The sequence below is a fragment of the Trachypithecus francoisi genome, unplaced genomic scaffold (genome assembly GCF_009764315.1).
Source record: "Trachypithecus francoisi isolate TF-2019V2 unplaced genomic scaffold, Tfra_2.0 Lachesis_group4, whole genome shotgun sequence".
Classification (NCBI taxonomy): Eukaryota; Metazoa; Chordata; class Mammalia; order Primates; family Cercopithecidae; genus Trachypithecus; species Trachypithecus francoisi.
In genome coordinates this window covers 130,246,646-130,265,713 of record NW_022681469.1, presented here as the reverse complement: position 1 = coordinate 130,265,713, position 19,068 = coordinate 130,246,646, and the positions used below count along the sequence as shown (strand labels likewise).

At 35.2% G+C, this 19,068-nt stretch overlaps 1 protein-coding gene and 1 non-coding gene across 9 annotated transcripts in view; one reads left to right on the top strand and one right to left on the bottom strand.

Annotated features, from left to right (window-relative positions):
- SEPTIN7 (septin 7) overlaps nucleotides 1-19,068 on the bottom strand; it is a 105,239-nt gene that overhangs the window by 16,518 nt on the left and 69,653 nt on the right. For all 8 annotated transcript variants that reach the window (XM_033193562.1, XM_033193563.1, XM_033193565.1 and 5 more), the window contains 6 exons: nucleotides 16,844-16,944; nucleotides 15,832-15,966; nucleotides 9,268-9,385; nucleotides 6,645-6,737; nucleotides 5,227-5,323; nucleotides 3,042-3,093 (listed from right to left, as the gene is read on the bottom strand). In XM_033193562.1, the coding sequence (XP_033049453.1) occupies nucleotides 3,042-3,093; nucleotides 5,227-5,323; nucleotides 6,645-6,737; nucleotides 9,268-9,385; nucleotides 15,832-15,966; nucleotides 16,844-16,944 (596 nt within the window). The remainder of the gene's footprint in view (nucleotides 1-3,041; nucleotides 3,094-5,226; nucleotides 5,324-6,644; nucleotides 6,738-9,267; nucleotides 9,386-15,831; nucleotides 15,967-16,843; nucleotides 16,945-19,068) is intronic.
- Nucleotides 14,244-14,312, top strand: LOC117073855. The gene has a single exon (XR_004433405.1). It is a non-coding gene; the product is annotated as a small nucleolar RNA SNORD38 (small nucleolar RNA).

Genomic DNA, 19,068 nt, shown 5'->3' with positions numbered 1-19,068 from the left:
ATAAACACTTTTTGGAATAAATTTTTGTTACCAGTTTAAGTTGAGAATAGTAACAAACACCTATGCCAATATAAAACAATGTTTATGTAATTTTTCTTTTCTTTCAATACAGGGTCTCGCTCTGTCGCCCAGGCTGGATGGAATGCAGTGGTACGATCTCGGCTCACTACAATCTCTGCCTTTCAGGCTCAAACCATCCTCCCACCTCAGCCTCCTGAGTAGCTGGGACTACAGGTATGCACCACCATGCCCGACTATTTTTTGTATTTTTAGTAGAGACGAGGTTTCACCAGGCCAGTCTTGAACTCCTGAGCTCAAGCAATTCTCTTACCTTGGCCTCCCAAAGTGCTGGGATTACAGGTGTGAACCACTGCATATGGTCTGATTTTAGTTATTACATATTATATATCATCACTGCATCACTGAAAAATCTTTAAAGGTCCTAAGGAAGAATACTTACATGAAATGTTTGTGTGAATGTGTAAAATAAAAGTAAGGTGAATTTACTAACTGTTAAAGTTATTTTTGTTAGTGTCATCTAACATTTTAGATAATTTTCCCTTTTACTAAAATCATTAAAGTCTTCTATACGACTACATAATTCTGATTTTTTCAGGTTATAAAAGTCTTTATTTCCATTTAATTAAATACGCTTTTTCATTTTATGATTCGACCCACTCCTCCATTCTCAAAATAATCTGGTAATTTGCAATACAGTTTTCCCCAGTTTCAGGAATTTGTCTCTTCCATTTCCCATTGCTGATACCATAACTCTTTCTGTTCTCCTTTTGTTTTCTTTCCCCATTTGATTTCTGAAACATCCATCTCCACACCCTGAAAATATCTCTATAATTTTCCTCCTTTCCATCGTCTTCCTTGGTTTGTCTGGTAAGTAAGTCAGTTCTCTCAATTAGCAAGAGAACTTCTTTGAATTTGCCTCTTTCTTAGAAGCAATCACTATTCCTTTGACCTGCAAGATTTCAATTATTTGGGATTTACAGACATCTGCAATATTGGTATTGGTACTGTATTTCCTTCCTTCAAGTAATTATTAAATATCCACTAGATGGCTTTGTCTTAAAGACATGAGCTAAATTAAATATACATATTTTTAATAACTTTAGAACTTTTAGGCATAAAAGTCTTGCTGCTCTGCTCTATTAAATCTTCCTGCAGGCATGGTCAATTTGCTCTGTAATGCTTATACTAGGGAAGCCCCTTACTAGCTGCCAGCCTGTGAACCTTTGAATATTCAAAGTAGCCTCTGGGCCGGGCAGGTGTGGTGGCTCACATCTGTAATCCCAGCACTGTGGGAGGCCAAGGCAGGAGGCTCACTTGAGGTCAGGAGTTTGAGACCAGCCTGGCCAACATAGTGAAACCCTGTCTCTACTAAAAATACAAAAATTAGCCAGGTGTGGTGGCGCATGCCTGTAATCCCAGCTACTCGGGAGGTTGAAGCAGGAGAACTGCTTGAACCTGCGTGGAGGTTGCAGTGAGCAAAGATCGTGCCACTGCATTCCTGCCTGGGCAACACACTGAGAGTCCACCTCAACAAAGTAGTCTCTGACTCAGTACCTAGCTTTCCTCTCTACAGTGTTTTAGCTTTGTAGGCAATTATTGATTGTATACTTTTAAAATACATAAGAAAAAGTTATAGAATGCCACCATGTCAAGCACTGGGCAAGTACCATAGAAGATTTAAAAACAAGAGGAATGCAATGGTAATTAGTATTTATTAAACATTCTCTACTTATATACTGTCACAGCAGATTATATTATTAATACATATTCTTTTGAAGTCACACTATAAGAATGGAAGAGGACGGGAATAGTTCATAATAAAGCCTGAAGTTTTGTATTCTCAAAACCCAGAGGATGACCTTCTCGTGCATTTGGTCTTCTTCACTAAGTGAGGCCTGGCAACCCCAACTGCTGAATCAACTCTATCATGTAGTTCCTACCAAGAACACCGGCTCCTCTGAAAATAAAGATCAATTACATGCCAATTTATTCAACTTCAAAATTCACTCTCATCTCTACTATATTTCTTGAGGTAGCAGTTTGACTCTCTTAAATTTTCCCCCTCACTTCTCACTTTGAGAATGACCTTGTTATTCCATGGATTCCAACTATTATCCATATTTATGTTACTACCTCTCTTTACACAGCTAAAGAGATTCTTCTGTTTTGGGAAAGTAGGGGTATGAAAATTAATGGATATCAACTTAAGACAGACACCTAAAACCGAAGGTTAAAGAGAGTATGTGGTAAAGGTGTAGAGAGGCAAGAGACAGAAGTGGGAAATGCAGAGTGTGGTAGGGAGAGGAAGGAATGTGTCTCAACATGAAAACACTGAGGATCATTTTGATGCCCCTTCTGTTCCTTGTATACTAACATCTCTAGTCCTATTACACTTTTTCTTCACGATTTCCTCTCTGCTGCTGCTTTTCTAATTCATTAGTAAGAGATCCTCTTTACTAGTCCTGGTCCTCTAATCAGGATGGCCTCAATGTCTTGCTCCCATAGGCTTTCCTTCTCTTTCAGCAGGTGTGCAAGACACAATTTAGGGATTTCTTTTTCTCACCTGATGGGAAGATTGGTTTTGTTCACTGTGTTCCAGTACATAAAATGTGGCCTACTCACCAGCTATCAGGATGTGCACCTTTTAACATTCAAATTCTAGCTTTTGACTCAAAAACCAGCCTTCCCTTATATAGTTTTCACAAGTTTTTCACATTAAGAAAAAAGAGCCTCTTCTAATTCACTTTCCATAGTTATTTCAGTAATAAACCTCAACATAAGTATAATGATAAAGTAAAGATACTGATTTTCCTACGTATCCCTAGACAAATTATTTCATAACTTGCTCATGACTTCAAAACCTTGGAGAAAGAATCATCTACATGTAGTGCTTACTTCATTGCTAGACTGAATATAGAAATTTAAATTAGCTACATTTATAGAAGGCAAAAAGCAAATCTGTCCAATTCTTACTTAGGGAAAGAAAATCTTAAGCTATTTCCATCATTGCTTGCACTTACCTTATTAACATATTTCTTAGGATTGTAAAATCACAATGTTCACCATTTTCAACTGTAAGAAAAAAATAGACCGCATATATTATATTTCCACTAAACCTAATCTTTTCAAAAAATATTTCACAGGAACTTGGGGCGTAAAAACAAGGAGAGGAAATGCAAACAGATCAATTTTTTTGAGATTTAACACTAACATAGTACTAATGTAAGGGCATGACAGAGAAGTGTACTTTATTATTGTCTTATTGTAGTTTAATCCTCAGAAATAGATATGTAAATCTAACAAATGAGCTCTCCAGAAACAACTCTGAAATTCTGAAAGGGGAAATCATGTATTTTCTTATTATTGGTATAAAATATACTTATTCTATAATACATTTTAAAAATTCAGTGCGGTGAGTGAAGGGAGAATCACTTTAGAAAATATCTTAAGGTAACCAAAATGAAAAAGGGAGCCAAGAACTTTAAGGTTCTTTACTTTTATTTTTAAAGAATGTATCACAAATAGGAATATTACTTGGGAGTAGAGGGGTAAACTACAAGAGAGATGCAAATCAGTTTCTCTGGTGCATATTTTTAAGGAGTATGTAAGTTCTAAAGTCTCAGCTCAGGAATTGAAAGTTGCCTGGGCATGACAGAGAGAGCTGGGAACAAGGTACAGGGGTCACTAATGGGAAAACTGCCAATAAGGACAGTAACTTGAAACAATATCCTAAAAATTAAAGAACTGTTCAAAATAAACCAGGGGCAATGGTGTGTGCTTATGGTGACATGATGTGGGAGGAGCATAACGTGGGAGGATCACTTTGAGCTCAGGAGTTTAAGGCCAGTTGGGCAACATAGCAAGACCTCGTCTCTTAAAAAAAAACAAAGTTCAAAAATAATAGGAACAAACAGATAAAACAATCATGTCTCAATTTTGGTTTCAGCTTACTATAATACAGAAGATTAAATATCAGATTAAACCAACACAATAAACCTATTGTGAAGTCCAAGAGGAAGGACTTCTGAGGTTTGGTGTTATAACTAAGATTTTATTGGTATTTAAAACTCCTTACTTAACCCTTAATAATTTAAGATAGCAGGTTAAAAAACAAAACAAAAAACTCCTTACAAAACTAGTAAAGAGGATCTCTTATTAATGAAAATTTTTTTACTCTAAATATGTGGTATCAAAAAGGGCAACTTTTGCACTGAGGAAAGATTGTGAAAGTTTTAACTGGGCTTACAAATTTCTTCAATCATTCTTGAGGGTCCATGACCATCTGACATTCTGATAAAAGTGACTGGCCTTCTCTCCAAAATGTTTGATTCCAGGAGGTTCATTAGATTCCCTGGGAGCAAACTTTGGGCCCCAGGTAAAGAACTCCTGAATTTTAGGTATGTTTTCAAATAAGAAAACAGAAATAATCTTAATGATGAGACAGGGATGCCAGTGAGGGACAGTCAGGGAGGGGCAAGTTGAGTATCTCTTATTTTAAATGCTTGGGACCAGAAGTGTTTTGAATTTTTTTGGAATTTTGGAATATCTGTGTTATACTTACTGGTCGAGCATCCTTAATCCAAAAATCCAAAACTCAGAATGCTCCAGTGAGTGCTTCCTTTGAGCAGCATGTCAGTGCTCAAAACGTTTTAGATTTCTTTCTTTCTTTTTTTTTCCCTTTGAGATGGAGTTTCACTCTTGTTGCCCAGGCTGGAGTGCAATGGCATGTTCTCAGTTTACTGCAACCTCCGTCTCCTGGGTTCAAGTGATTCTCCTGCCTCAGCCTCCCGAGTAGCTGGGATTACAGGCATGCGCCACCATGTCCGGCTAATTTTTGTATTTTTAGTAGAGACGGGGTAGCTCTCTGTTGGTCAGGCTGGCCTCGAACTCCCGACCTCAGGTGATCCACTCGCCTCAAGCATCCCAAAGTGCTGGGATTATAGGTGTGAGCCACCACACCCGGCCAACGTTTTAGATTTCCGAGCAATCCACATTTTGAATATTCTAAGACTTAGTAGGATACAGGTTTGAAAAATATCAGCGTATTTAAGAGGAAAATGAGACTGCAAGAACCTGAAATCAGCACTATCCTTGAAAATCTAGACTATATCAATACAGTATGGATATTGTACTACTTACTATAAATACAAATTTTTAATCAGTTTTGAGATCTTACAGCAAGTCATTCACTAAAGAAAATCTTACCTTCAGCAACACCCCAAGGATACTGCCTTCCTCTGACCCTTTTGCCATTAACTTCAATGATAGTATTACTACCTACCACAGCAAGAGGTAAACGGTCCTATAAAACAAAGTATTCTTGTTCAAATACATCTCTGTAGTCCTCACAAATTCAGGAATAAAAAAAGTTACATTACTCAACAGATTAGCCAAAAAAAAAAAAAAATTACTTTTGATAGTTTCTGTATTAGTTTTTAAGGCCATTTAACAAATATTTAGTAAACTGCCATCACATGGTATTACCACCAAGGTAAACAATAAATAAAATTATATTTTCTCTTTAATGTTAAGAATATTCAAGCAAGCATACTTGGTCAAATTATTTACTAAAAATCACTACAGAAAGTTGTTCCATACTTAGGGGGATAAAAGGTAAAAAATACATTGGCATTTGGGGGAAAAAAAGTGGGCTAATGACTAGCCTGCATACTTGATCACAAACCAACTACAACAGTACCTTAAAGCAGGTAATAGTCTATTTGCTAAGCTCTAACTTTGGAACTTCAAATCCTGGTGACTGGATTTGTATTAATCCATGTATAGCCCTTCACAATTTTGTGGCTCCTGGAAATATCTAAGCAGCTATTTTACACAACTGCAGAAATTCTTCACTGGCGATGTATAAAAATTTCATTATTCCAAGATATTTGCCTACATGATGTCATCATTCGGTATACCATTTTTAGGGCCAAACTATGTAGAAAATCATGAGATAAAATACAGAAAACATGTTGATGTTACTTTTTGGTGGGTTTTTATTATTTTTAATTGAAACATAATTGTACATATTTGTGGGGTACAGTATGGTATTCTGATACCTGTATACAAATATGTAATGATTGAATCAAGGTAATTAGCATATTTGTCAACACAAACTTATTTTTCTGTATTGGGAACATTCATAATCCTCTCTTCTAGCTATCTGAAAATATAGACTACATTATTGTTAACTGTAGTCACCCTACAATGCTACAGAACGCTAGAACTTATTTCTCCTATCTAGCTGTAACTTTGGTTGGCTTTTATAGAGACAAAATAAATACATTTTTGTCTGGCAATTAAAACATAACAGAATGAATTCTCTCTTTTCTCATCACTTGTTTTTTAAGAGGGAAAAAAATTACATAATATGAAAGCCACTTAATTAAAAACAATTTGAAATAAGGATTGTGTTATTCGCCTCAGTAGTTTATACAATTCCTTATTAGATATACTAGCTAATCTTCAAAGTTAACTATAAAGTTGAATTCAAAATTAAATCTCCCTAGGCATTTTGTAAGCCAACTACTTAAAACACTGATACTTTTGATCTTTCCTGCGGACGCTGTAGTATGTTTTTAAGGCCTCAGATTACTTTAGTGTATGTACAGGGATGAACCTACCTTTATCTTTTTAACAAGTTTATTTTCTTCTTCATCATCTGTTTCTGGAAATTCATATATTTTAATTTTATGTTCTTGGATTTCTTTCATTATCTAAAATGGAAGAAGTAGTCAGCAAAAGAGCATCATACATAATTCGTATGTTAGTCTTATGTTTATTACATGCTGCTTAGATTCCTATAAGGGTCCTTGGTTCCAGATCCTTTACTGTTTTTAATGATGCAAAGTTGTAATCTAAAATTAAAGTACTATGCTAGTCTTTTTTTTCACTGTAAAGTTGATATATAAACACCAAATCCAATTACTTCAGAAGTGTTAAAGTCATATAGCTATCATATCAAAAGAGTTCCAAAAAAGATGTAAAACTCCAGAAAGGGATTTCTCCGATTGATTTCCACAGTAATGACCTCAGGTCATTTATTTACAATGACTGAGATTCTTCTTTTAGATACAAACTCCCAAGTATCTTATTTAGTTGAATAAACAGGGCTAAACTCACCTAAAATTTTTAGTAGAATCTGGCAAAAGTAAGGTAAAACTAAGTATAGCATTGCTCCCTGCACATTCACCAGAAAAATCCTTGCATGTACATGTATATACACACAAACTGAGGAGCAACAGGTATAAGATTAGGGAAGGACACAGGGAGAAAACACACCTTAGAAATTAAGAAGCTCAAGAATTAATAAGGAAAATGAAGAAAACTAAAGAAGACAACTTATTAATAACATCAGTCAAATTAAATTATCATGTCCAAAATCACTCCAAATTCTAAACAGAATACAGACATCCAAATAATTTTCAACTACCTATCCTTATTTGAACCCATAACAAACCAATGGCTAATATACCTAAACCTATCTTCCCTACCTATACTTATATTTGGGTGCAATTTTCATGGCAAAGGTTCCCAGCAGCTATAAAAGGACCCTGACCAAACTGTGTTACATGGTTACTACACTAGACAGAAGTAAACAGAAGTAAAATTGTCACTGAAAGAAAGTAAGACCACATATCTTTTACAATTAGGGTATGTACCTAAATTTAAAAAAAAAGAATAAACGAGGAATTGCAAATACATCATGAAGAGAAAAACAAATAATAGTAGCTAGCACTAAAAGCAGTGGTTTTAGTCAGAGGTTGTATATTAAAATGACCTGAGTACAACCACCAGAATGTGACCAATTTGAAAGAAGAGGTCACTTCATATTCATCTTTTTTATCAGTAAAAATCCAAATCGAAATACATAATAAACGAAGAGAAATGCATTATATAATAGTATTTGAAACTTAGAAATAGCACATTACAAAATAAAAATAGGAATGGGTAAGTGTAAAACAGAAAAATATTAGATATAGTAAAAACAATGTACTAAAACTTTCTGAAAATTAGTATGAATTTAGCAGAACTTCAAAGCAAATTTTAACAGGCTTTTTATAACAGGTTTCAAGGTATTCTGAAATTCATATTGAAAAAGGTGAAAAACAAAATATTTTGTTACAATAGGACTATACGGACAATAGAGATAATTACAATCTATTTTTAAACATTATACAAAGTTGCTGTGGTTTAAACAATATACTACTGGCCAAAAATAAAGACTACTGCAATAGAGAAAGGTTCCAGAATTGACCCTATATTTCATAAAATGTAATTATATAATGAACCAGACACAATTAAATTAGAAATATGTGTGACTGTGTAACTCAATATTATTGAGATAACTAGACATGAGTCTAGAAAAACAGTTTAGTGGTCTTCCAGCTAGCTTATACAGCATGAGACTCTTAATCTTAGGGTCATAGGTTTGAACAATAACTTAAACTATAAATATCCCATAAAGTGCACTGAAAACAAAATTGGGATATAAGCAGCAAAAGAGAAAATAGAAAAAATATTGTGAAAACGAGAGAGAACTAAATGCTCAGAATAAAAAGAACCCATATCAATAAATACGGGTAATACCAAGTACTACTGGTCAAAAGACAAAGGATTTGAACAGATGTTTACAAAAAGGGGGAAAAACCAGCTTTGTTTTGAAAATGTTCAGCCTTTCTGGAAAGTAAAAGGAAAAGACAAAGAAATGATTAGGTACCACTTCATTCCAAAAAAGTTTTCAAAATAAAAATAACAATGCTGGCAAAGTCACAGTGAACCAGGTGTAGACTTTATTAAACAAATTTGTTTTATTGGGAAAGCACCATGACAAAATGGGGAGTGGGGAGATAAAGACCCATAAAAACAATCATAGCCTTTGAAAGAATAATCCTCTTCCTGGGAATTCATTCTAAGAAAATAATTCGAGGAGAGGGGAAGGGAGGAGAGGGGAGGGGAGGGAAGGGGAGCGGAGGGGAGCAGAGGGGACGGGAGGGGAGAGGAGAGAATAATTCTAAAGAGTATGGGGAGAAATTGTCTGTGTGGGGTATTATTAAAGAACACTTAAAACAGTCATATTTAAAAACTGACAAAGGCAGAAGATTCAAGAGTTATTTTTAATACAGTATAAATGACAATACAGTAAAGCAGTAAGAGGAATGGATTGCAATACATTATACTAAAAATCATAAAAACTGCAAATTATGAGAATGGTATAAGAAACCTGGGTTACCACATCCTGCTCACCTGTTTTTTAAACTGTTGGCATTCCTCTGGTGTGAGTGTGTCTGCTTTGGCAATAAGTGGGATGATATTCACTTTTTCATGCAAACGCTTCATAAACTCAATATCCAATGGTTTAAGTCTGAAATACACAGTATTTAATATGACTGAATTCATCAGTTTGGGAGAACAAGATTCTTCACATCCCCAGTGCTAGTTAAATACAATGTAACTACTTTACTTACTTATCAGAAACACTCTGAAGATGTATTAGGCCAGCAAAAGTTAGGTAGAACAGGACTTCAAGAAGCATTGGAGTGGCTAAGGCTTTGACTCCTGCCCTTGAATCCTGGTCACAGGGTTTTGGCCCTAAAGAGGAATTGGAAAAACCAGAAAGGCTCCTAATAGAATTTCCTAGAATTATCTCTATATTTATTACTCAAAATTTACAAGGTTTTAAAATTTTATTTTTTTATTTAATTTTTTAAGACGGGGTCTCACGCTGTTGCTCTGGGTGGAGTGCAGTGGTGTAATCTCAGCTCACTGCAACCCACCTCCCAGGCTCAGGAGATCCTCCCACCTCAGCCTCCTGAGTAGCTGGGACTACAGGTGCACACCACCATGCCCGACTAATTTTTGTATTTTTTGTAGACACAAGGTCTCGCTAGGTTGCCCAGGCTGGAGGATTTTTTAAAAATGAAAAATGGTAGGCCTCTTTCAACTCCACATTCATTTCTTGCTACCAACTATCGTTCTCTGACAAGATGCTCACAAGATAATCTTCAACATCCCTTTTATTCATTACAATCTGGCTGCTGCCTCCAGTTTGCCTCCGTACTTTCAAGAAGGTGACTAAATACTTCTATCATGGTGCTTACCATTACTTATTCTCTCACAAGCTCTTCTTCCTTATGATACTTTTCAGGATCCTCTTAGTAAGCTAGTCCCTCAAGAGGTACATTCTTTAGAATTTCATACCAGGCTTTCTCTTCTTACTCTATATTCAGTACAATTATTATGACTACAATAGATTTCAATTATCTTCAATTGGTCAAATGACTTCCAAATCTTCATATACAGCTCATATCTCACCGTTAAGTTCCAGATTTGTGTTTACCCAGTGGATATGACACGCGGGTGTTCCATGGGCTCCTTAAAAATCAAAAGCTCATCTGAACCCCCATTTTCCCTCTTCTATGCTTCCTATCTCAGTGAATGGCACTACAATCTTCCCAATTACTCAAGTGTGAAACCTAGGATTCCTCCCCTCCTCTCATCCTATTCCCATATATATAGTATGTGTATAGACATGTGTGTGTGCGTGTGTGTATGTATGTATGTATGTACGTATATCTCCATTTCCATTACTTTAGGCCACCAAGACCTTTGGAATGAGTAACTATACTACAAACCATCCATACTGAAGTCAGAGTGGTCTTTCTAAATCCAAATCTTATTGAGTTATGACCTGACCAAAAATCTTATTAAAGGCCAGATGTCTTAACTAGAATGGCCTACAAAGCTTGTGAAGACATAGACTCCCAAGCTAACCTCAACTCTTAGCATGCCTGGCCTTTCTTTTGCCTCCTACTTCCAATGTGCCAGCGTTTTTGAATTTCTTACAATCCCATGAAAGCACCATACTTTGACATCTGGCCGCAGGCTACTACCTTGGCTGGAACACCCTCCATTCTCATCCTTCTTCTCCTTGGCCTGGCTAATTCCTATTCATCCTTATAGGACACTGGCTTACGATCCAATTTCCACTGGGAATCCTTCTCTAACCTAAGACGAGGCATATTTCTATGTGGTCACAACATTTAATATGCTGTACAGTAACTGCCTGCCTGCATACAGATGGTTCCTCACTATGGTTCCACTTAACAATTTTTCAACTTTCTGATAGTGTGCAAACAATACACATAGAGACCATACAACCATTGTTTTTTTCACTGTCAGTACAGTATTCAATAAATTACATGAGATATTCAACACATTATTACAAAATAGGTTTTATGTTAGATGATTTTGCCCAAATGTAGGCTACACTATAATGTTTAGTAGGCAAGATGTATTAAACGTATCTTGAACTTACGATGGGTTTATGTTACCCTGTCCCAAGTCGAGGAGCATCGGTATTTGTTTCTCCTGTCTTCTCACTGAAATACCCTCTACAGTGAGGGCCTTATCTCAATTCATCTGTATCCTCAGCACCCAGCAGGGTATCTAACACTTGAGAAGGTGCCCAAATATTTGCTGACAAAAAAAGTAAGCTGCTGTGATTTTCCTTATGTCCTTTAGTAATTCTAAATGCAAACCAAAGTCCTCAAATCTAGAATATACTGTGGACTAAAAATCAATGTTTCACAAGAATAAATGAAGATACTAGAAATATTTTGCAAAGGACTACCATTCTAAAGTGGTATTCCTTAACTTTTATAAAAACATGAGAAAAATGAAATAAAGGTCTCTTTCTGTTAATAATTTTATAAACTAATACTGACTAATAATTGAATTGACTGACATTTTAAAATGAAGAGAAACATATATTAAAATTGGGGGGATTAGGGCCCTAAGACTAATAAGATAGTCCAGTCCTTTTACTAACAAAGATTACTGTATATACTTTACTGTGGTAGTAAGGCTGAGAGCCAGAAAAACAGAGACAGTGAGGGGGAGAAAGCAAACATGGAGAATTAAGATAGCTGCCTCCTATTCTCATTCTCCTTGTCTTAAATCCCCTGAAAATTGACACTGGCATTCAGAGAATAGGGAACACAATGAAAGAAGTGTGTAGATGGAATAACACTGTTTCTATTATCTGTAAACTGTGTTCTTGCCTCACTAGTGTTAACTAAAAGAATCTATCCATTTTTATTTATGTTTTTGACAGGGTCTTGCTCTGTCACTCAGGCTGGAGTGCAGTGGTGCAGTCATAGCTCACCAGAGCCTCACTTCCACTTTGACTCCTGAGTAGCTAGGACTACAGGAGTGCACCCCCATGCCCAACTAATTTTTTGTTTGTTTGTTTGTTTTTTAGTTTCATTCTTATTGCCCAGTCTGGAGTACAGTGGCACAATCTTGGCTCACTGCAACCTTCATGTCTCGGGTTCAAGCAATTCTCCTGCCTCAGCCTCCTAAGTAGCTGGGATTACAGGCATCCACCACCAAGCCCGGCTAATTTTTGCATTTTTAGTAGAGACGAGGTTTCACCATGTTGGCCAGGCTTGTCTTGAACTCCTGACCTCAGGTGATCCACCTGCCTCAGCCTCTCAAAGTGCTAGGATTACAGGCGTGAGTCACTGTGCCCAGCCCCAACTAATTTTTTAATTTTTTGTAGAGATGGGATCTCACTATGTTGCCTAGTCTGTGGCCTCAAGCAATCCTACTGCCTTGGTCCCCAAAGTGCTGGGATTACAGGTGTAAGCCACTGCATCTGGCCTGAACTTATCCATTTTTTAAAAAAATTTAAGTTTTGCTTATTTTCATTAATCATTACATAAAACACTAAATATAAATGCCATGAAATATTCAATCTCAGATTTCTAAATTGTTATGGTTTTTCAATTTATACTCATGACAAATTTACATTGCCACTACCTTATTAAGCTATTATGTCAGATACAAGCCTGCTTATTAATCCAGTGACAAAAAAGCAGAGTTCAGTTAATCTAAAATTTTAATAAATCTTAAGGGCGTTTAATATAAAGTATTAAAATCCACATAAAAAGATTTTATACTTAAACACAAAACAATGCTTGCTGAATATTTATTATAATATCCCAACTTTCAGAGAGAAAGATATTTAAAAATAAACATGACAAGGAAATTAGGGAAGTCAACTTCTTAAATATAACCAAAGGGTTAAAGAACATTTCAGTCAGTTTAAAAATTAAACTTTAGGGAAAAAAGTAAACCTTGTAAAAGTCCTATTAAATTTCAGAAGCCTACAAAATGTCAGCAACAGAAAACATTTAGTTCACATGTGTATTACATTCTGGTTGAATTTTTTCCTCTGTCCATTTAGTTTTATATTGGCTGGTCTTTTCACCAACAAATTTAGTTTTCTAATCTTGTTTTTAAGCAGTAGAAAATCTTTTATCATTTCTAGAAGATAAGCCCATACTAAAGAGAAAAGACTATTTAACCTCAAAGTCTACAGCATAATAAACAACTACAGGGCAAACGACAAATTTTTTTTGTATGTCTGTATGTATGTATAAGAGAAAAAAATCCTTCTGTATAAAACTCACTGGATGACATCAATTTTTCTAAAAGTGGTAATCAAAGCTAGAAGGATAAAACACCATTTTAAAATTCATGTTCCAAGTCAGTTTTTTATTTTAATAACAATTACAAAATACTGAACAATGCACATGAGGCAATAATAGCTGAAATCATAAATTAGCCATGCATGCAGTTCATACTTGGTAGAGGGAGGTAGGAGGCACTGAAAGTACACTGTTGGACCAATTTATAATTACTCTAAAAACAAATCCCTCTAAAAAGGGAACCTAGGGACTACCCAGACAAGATGGAAAGGCTCTGATTCAACTATTAAGAGTGCATGGAATTTCAGTCTGTAGTGAGCAGGATATCTGGAACTCTATACATAAAATTCCGTGTCATATTCCTTCACTTAATCCACAATACCATGTACCAATGGGCAAAACTTTGCTCCATTTCTAAAAATAAACTGAGAAATTGTTCAAAGGTACATTTTTATATATAAGAAATAGCAATTTTAAACATCTTACTCCTTGTGACAAGAAACGGCACAAAGCCACTACATATCATTTGAATATAAAAATGTATTCTTTTTAAAAAGCTCTCATTTCCCATGCAATTTTAAGAAACAAAATTTTCCCCAAGGGGATGGGAGGAATGTGATTTCATGAGAATTACTCAACTTGGACAGAGTCCAGAAGATCTAAAATAATAAAATTGGTTATAAGCTGACAAATTTTATTGACTTAACTGCAGGTTAAGATTTCACTCTGTCTCAGTGATGAAAACTTTGTCCAGTTCTGCTACTGACAGTAAGTGACGATAAAGTGTGTCTGAGGAGACAGCTGGCTTCATGCTTACCCCCAGGATACCTGAACCCACAGAGATTCTTAAGGGGGTGGAGAGGTTTGGGTGGGGCCACTTTGTCATGGTGCTAAGGATCACCTACTGTCTTCCAGCATGCATTGCTTCCAGGCCGGGACAGTGTGGCCGAGCAGATGGCTATGTGCTAGAGGGCAAAGAGTTGGAGTTCTATCTTAGGAAAATCAAGGCCCAGAAAGGCAAATAAATCCTCGTTTTGTCTTCACCCGTGTAATAAAGGTGTTTATTGTTCTGTTCAAAAAAAAAAAAAAAGATTCACTCTGCTGGCTTACAGGAAAAGGCCCTGACATGTTAAACGAGAATTATTTAAAAATATAAATTCAAGTAGCTACACAAATACTCATAAAAGGTTATACGGTGTATTGTATTTTTGAGATTACTTTTTTTTGAGCCTTTTAAGTCAAAGAGTCAGTTTAGTGATTTAAATATGTAAACTGACAACACTGTAAAAGAATATTAGACATAAAAGAAGAAACATTTTTACCCCTCTGCAATCTGACAGTGCAGAAATATAAGTATGTAATTAAGGCTCCCTTATCCATCGAGAGTGATAATGGGCACTGACCTATCTTTAAAAAAATGAAAGAGAACAAGAAGCCAAAAATAGAAGAGAAAGGTATACTTGAAGGAATTGGTTTACACTACTGTAATGTGAGTGTTAGATAACTTAATGCTATTTAGCCTGATGCTACTACAGTTCTTTTGGTGGAGAGATGGTGGAGTTACAATCATCAGGTGGCTGAATTATATATGCGGAGTTACTTATCCAAAGGAAAAGACTGAGGAAGAATAACTGGAAAAATCTGCAGTTGTCAACGACACATATATGTACTCAAAACGACAGGGCAAGTACAAAGAACAAAAAAAGGGAGTACAGGCTAACTATAACAAACAGAACAAGCAGATCAGGTTAAAGTCTAGATTCTTAGGTCTTAAATCCTAATAAACAAAAGCTTAGTAATAACAATATGATACCTAAACAACATGCCTATGACAGTTAAAGTGAAAGAGAAGTCAAATAGATTTATTGTAGAAAGAAATGGCACAAGAAAACACTGGCATGCAAGTGTTTTTGATAACCATCTCTTATGAGACTTATAATAAAAATAGCATCTTTGGATTTATTCTGAATATGTCTAACTGGTATAGCTGCTTCTCTTTATTGGTAGTTCAATGAGTAGCAGTGTGGTTAACATGAAAGCTAAATTTGCCACACTGAGACCTCAAACCATGATGGCAACACTTTATTTTCATGAAGAAGGGAAAATCCTTATGAATGAAGAACTAAGGAGTAAAATTACTGTTAGCTTACATAGGATTTAAAAAGGCTTTCAACTAAGACATTTCTACGTGAAATTTAGTACTTCATAATGGGTATAATTGTATGTACTTCACAAACTTAAAGATTACTAAAATATGCACATAAAGGTAACAGTGAGCAACAACAAACAAAGGAATTAGAAGTATCAAGGTACTGACCCATGTCCTGAAGGAGCAATGAAGTATAAACAACACTGCACCCTGTTATCAGGCATCTGACGTCTGTTCACTCGTGATTCTGCATTTAAGTAGTCCTCAAATTTACTATCAATGTAGTCGATAACAGGCTGCCAGCTATAGAATGCAAATAAACAAACAAGTTGCAATTCTACATATGAATTAACTGATGATTGTTAAAGGACAATAATCAGTATTTTCAAATGGGCAAAATGAATTTACCAGTAGAAGGCATGACAAGTTATTCCATATAAAGATTCAAAAATATAAATTTTGTTGAATAAATCTTTATTATTTTAAAACTTTCCAAATGAAAGAAAATAAACTATTTATTGTCGAAACACAGCTAAATTATTAGCATATTTTTGCACTAATAAGTGTATTAATAACACACTTCATAATATGAAAACAATTACATTCAGTTTTAAATTTCAAATGAGATTACTTTAAATAATAAAAAAACTTCATGATGAACTTACGAGTTTTAAGAGTTGACAGAAAATTACCTCAAAAACAATGTGAATTCAAACAAAAATAAAAGTATTATTTATAAAATACTAAGATAAGTACTTCAGACTAAAATTTCATAGTTGTTTTCTTCACTTAGGACTTACAGAAAAACTGAAGGTCTAAATATCAGGTTTAAATTAGGATTGAGATAGAATTTACACAAATGGATAAAATTAAAGCAAAACAGTTTTAAATTTCTTACAATAATGACAGTTCTTCTATTTAGCTATGTTATTTTATAATATGTCTTAAAAACAATTTTATGATAGGTATTATCTCCATTTTATAGAAAAGTAAATGGGTTCAAAGAAGTTAAACAACTTTGTCAGATAAGTGGCAAAGTTGGTATACAAACCCAAGTCATGTCACTTGAAGTTTGGTGACCTTTGCTAAGATGAGAAGTTTTAAAATGTTAAGAAGAAAAAGTTTAACCACCCTAGTACCCCAAATGCATTGCAAAGTTGTGAGGACAAACCCTTCTTACCAATTACTATTATCCACTGCATCTCCAAATCCTGGGGTATCAACTATTGTGAGCAGCAACTGAACACCACCTTCTTTGATTAAAACTTTAGATTGTTCCACCTATAAGAGTAATTGGTGCAGATGTTAATATCATACATTACACCAGTGATTTCCTACAGGGGGTGACGGTAGGGACGTTTGAGTTTATCAAAACCAACTGGGAAACTGTTAAGACTGAATCTACCTACTCCCACATTTTATTCAGAATCAATGACGGTGGGCATTGGAAATCCACATTATTTGAAAGAAAAGCATATATACAAATAGTGTGCCAATCTCTTGGCAAATTCATACTGGGTTTATAACTCATACTTGGTATAAAGAAAGACAGAGGAACTGATAAAATAGTGATCACCACTAAAGACATGTAATGCTTATATAAACTTAAATATGCATCTAATAACACAAATAAGCAGCTTGAGTGATTTAGTAATTCACCGAGTTCAAACGTAATTAATCAGGGAAGAACATCTAATCTATCATTTACAGTAAAAGTGTTCCTGGACTATTCTCTATCATGTTTGGCCCCAACCACTCACTCAAATGAACTTACTATCATTCCTTAATCTTTCTCAGCATGAATGTAGTTACCCTTGTATCTATGTTATGGTTAGGATCCAATCCTCTTCTCAAATGTGATACTCCACATTCTGGACAATGTAATCAGCAAAAGTCCAGACAGTTAAAAAAAAAAAAAAAAGTGTATTCTGGTACGGTGAAACCTTACTATTGGACTTAAATGATAACAACAGTTCCTGGAACAATTTAAGATATTCTGTAACCTCAAGCTCTGTATCAGAAGATGTATTATTCATCCTGGGCATATGCTGCTGTTAAATGCAAAGTATCAGTTTTCAGGAGCCCAAGATAAAGCAAACACGGATTCAAATGAAAAGGGAATAATTCCTCCAGAAAAAGATAGGCTTTCTCCTGATACACATTTATATCAAGTCCTTATTAAGGCTAGAGGCTCCAAGTACGCTGATAAGCTAATTTAAAAGACAAAAAGTTTGGGACACTTATAGAGATAGCCTATTTCATTTTGGCATGTATTATAGATGCTACGTGATGCATGAAGAGACTAACATGTGGAGACTAAGATTGCTGAGCAAGAAAAGTCTGCAGCCACACAATCCAGTAACACTTTCTGAGATGATGGAATTGTGTATCCACACTGCATCTCCAAATTCTGGGGTATCAACTATCGTGAGCAGCAACTGAACAACACCTTCCACTTGTCCATGTGGCTACTTAGTCCTTGAAATCTGATTAGTGCAAATGAGGAGCTGATATTTAATTTTATTTACTTTGAATTAACTTAAATAGCCACATGTGGCTAGTGACTAACGAATACACAGCAGAGGTCTACAGCAATCGAGTTTTCTGTTAAAAGAATTTTATTATCAGGGATAAAACTTATTAAAACTGAAAAAAATAGCCTGAAATGTGGACATGCATGACTTATCTTTCAGAGAAATGAGATGCCAAAGTCTGATCTTTTAATGTTCTTTAAACTGCTTTGATCCTGATATAAACTATCAGTGAAAATTTTGCAGATCCAAAAGATATTTACCCACCAAATATATACTATTGGCAATCTGAATATTATTAATATGTATTATCATTTATCTGTAGATTTAAAAAGTAAACATCAATAAGAGTTGTAGTATTTTCTGATCATCCTCAGTATCAATGACTGATGCACATCATTAGGAGATCACTGTTACATACCACACAACTAAGATAACATGTCTATTATCAGGTTACCCTAATAACATGAGGGAGGCAAACTAACTCAGAGAAAACAATCAGATTCATCTGTGTGAGATCATCGGAACCAAAGGAAAACAATTTTTTTTTTTAGTCAGGGTCTCACTCTGTTGCTCAGGCTGGAGTGCATGGCAGATCATAGCTTACTGCGGCCTCACTCCTGGGTTCAAGCGATCTTCCCATTTCAGCCTCTCAAAGTGCTGGGCCAAAAAACATTTTTAATGGTATCATCTCATCTGGTTTAAGAGGTTTACATTTTATCTGGTGATCTTCTAGTCAAAGGACAACCCAGTCAAACCTAACATCTCAATATCTTGAATTCACCTCCATCTCCTTTATAAAGACAGATCATTTATTCATGATAACTGTGGCTGAAGCAGAAATATCCAAAGTAATCATACCACTCCTTTACCT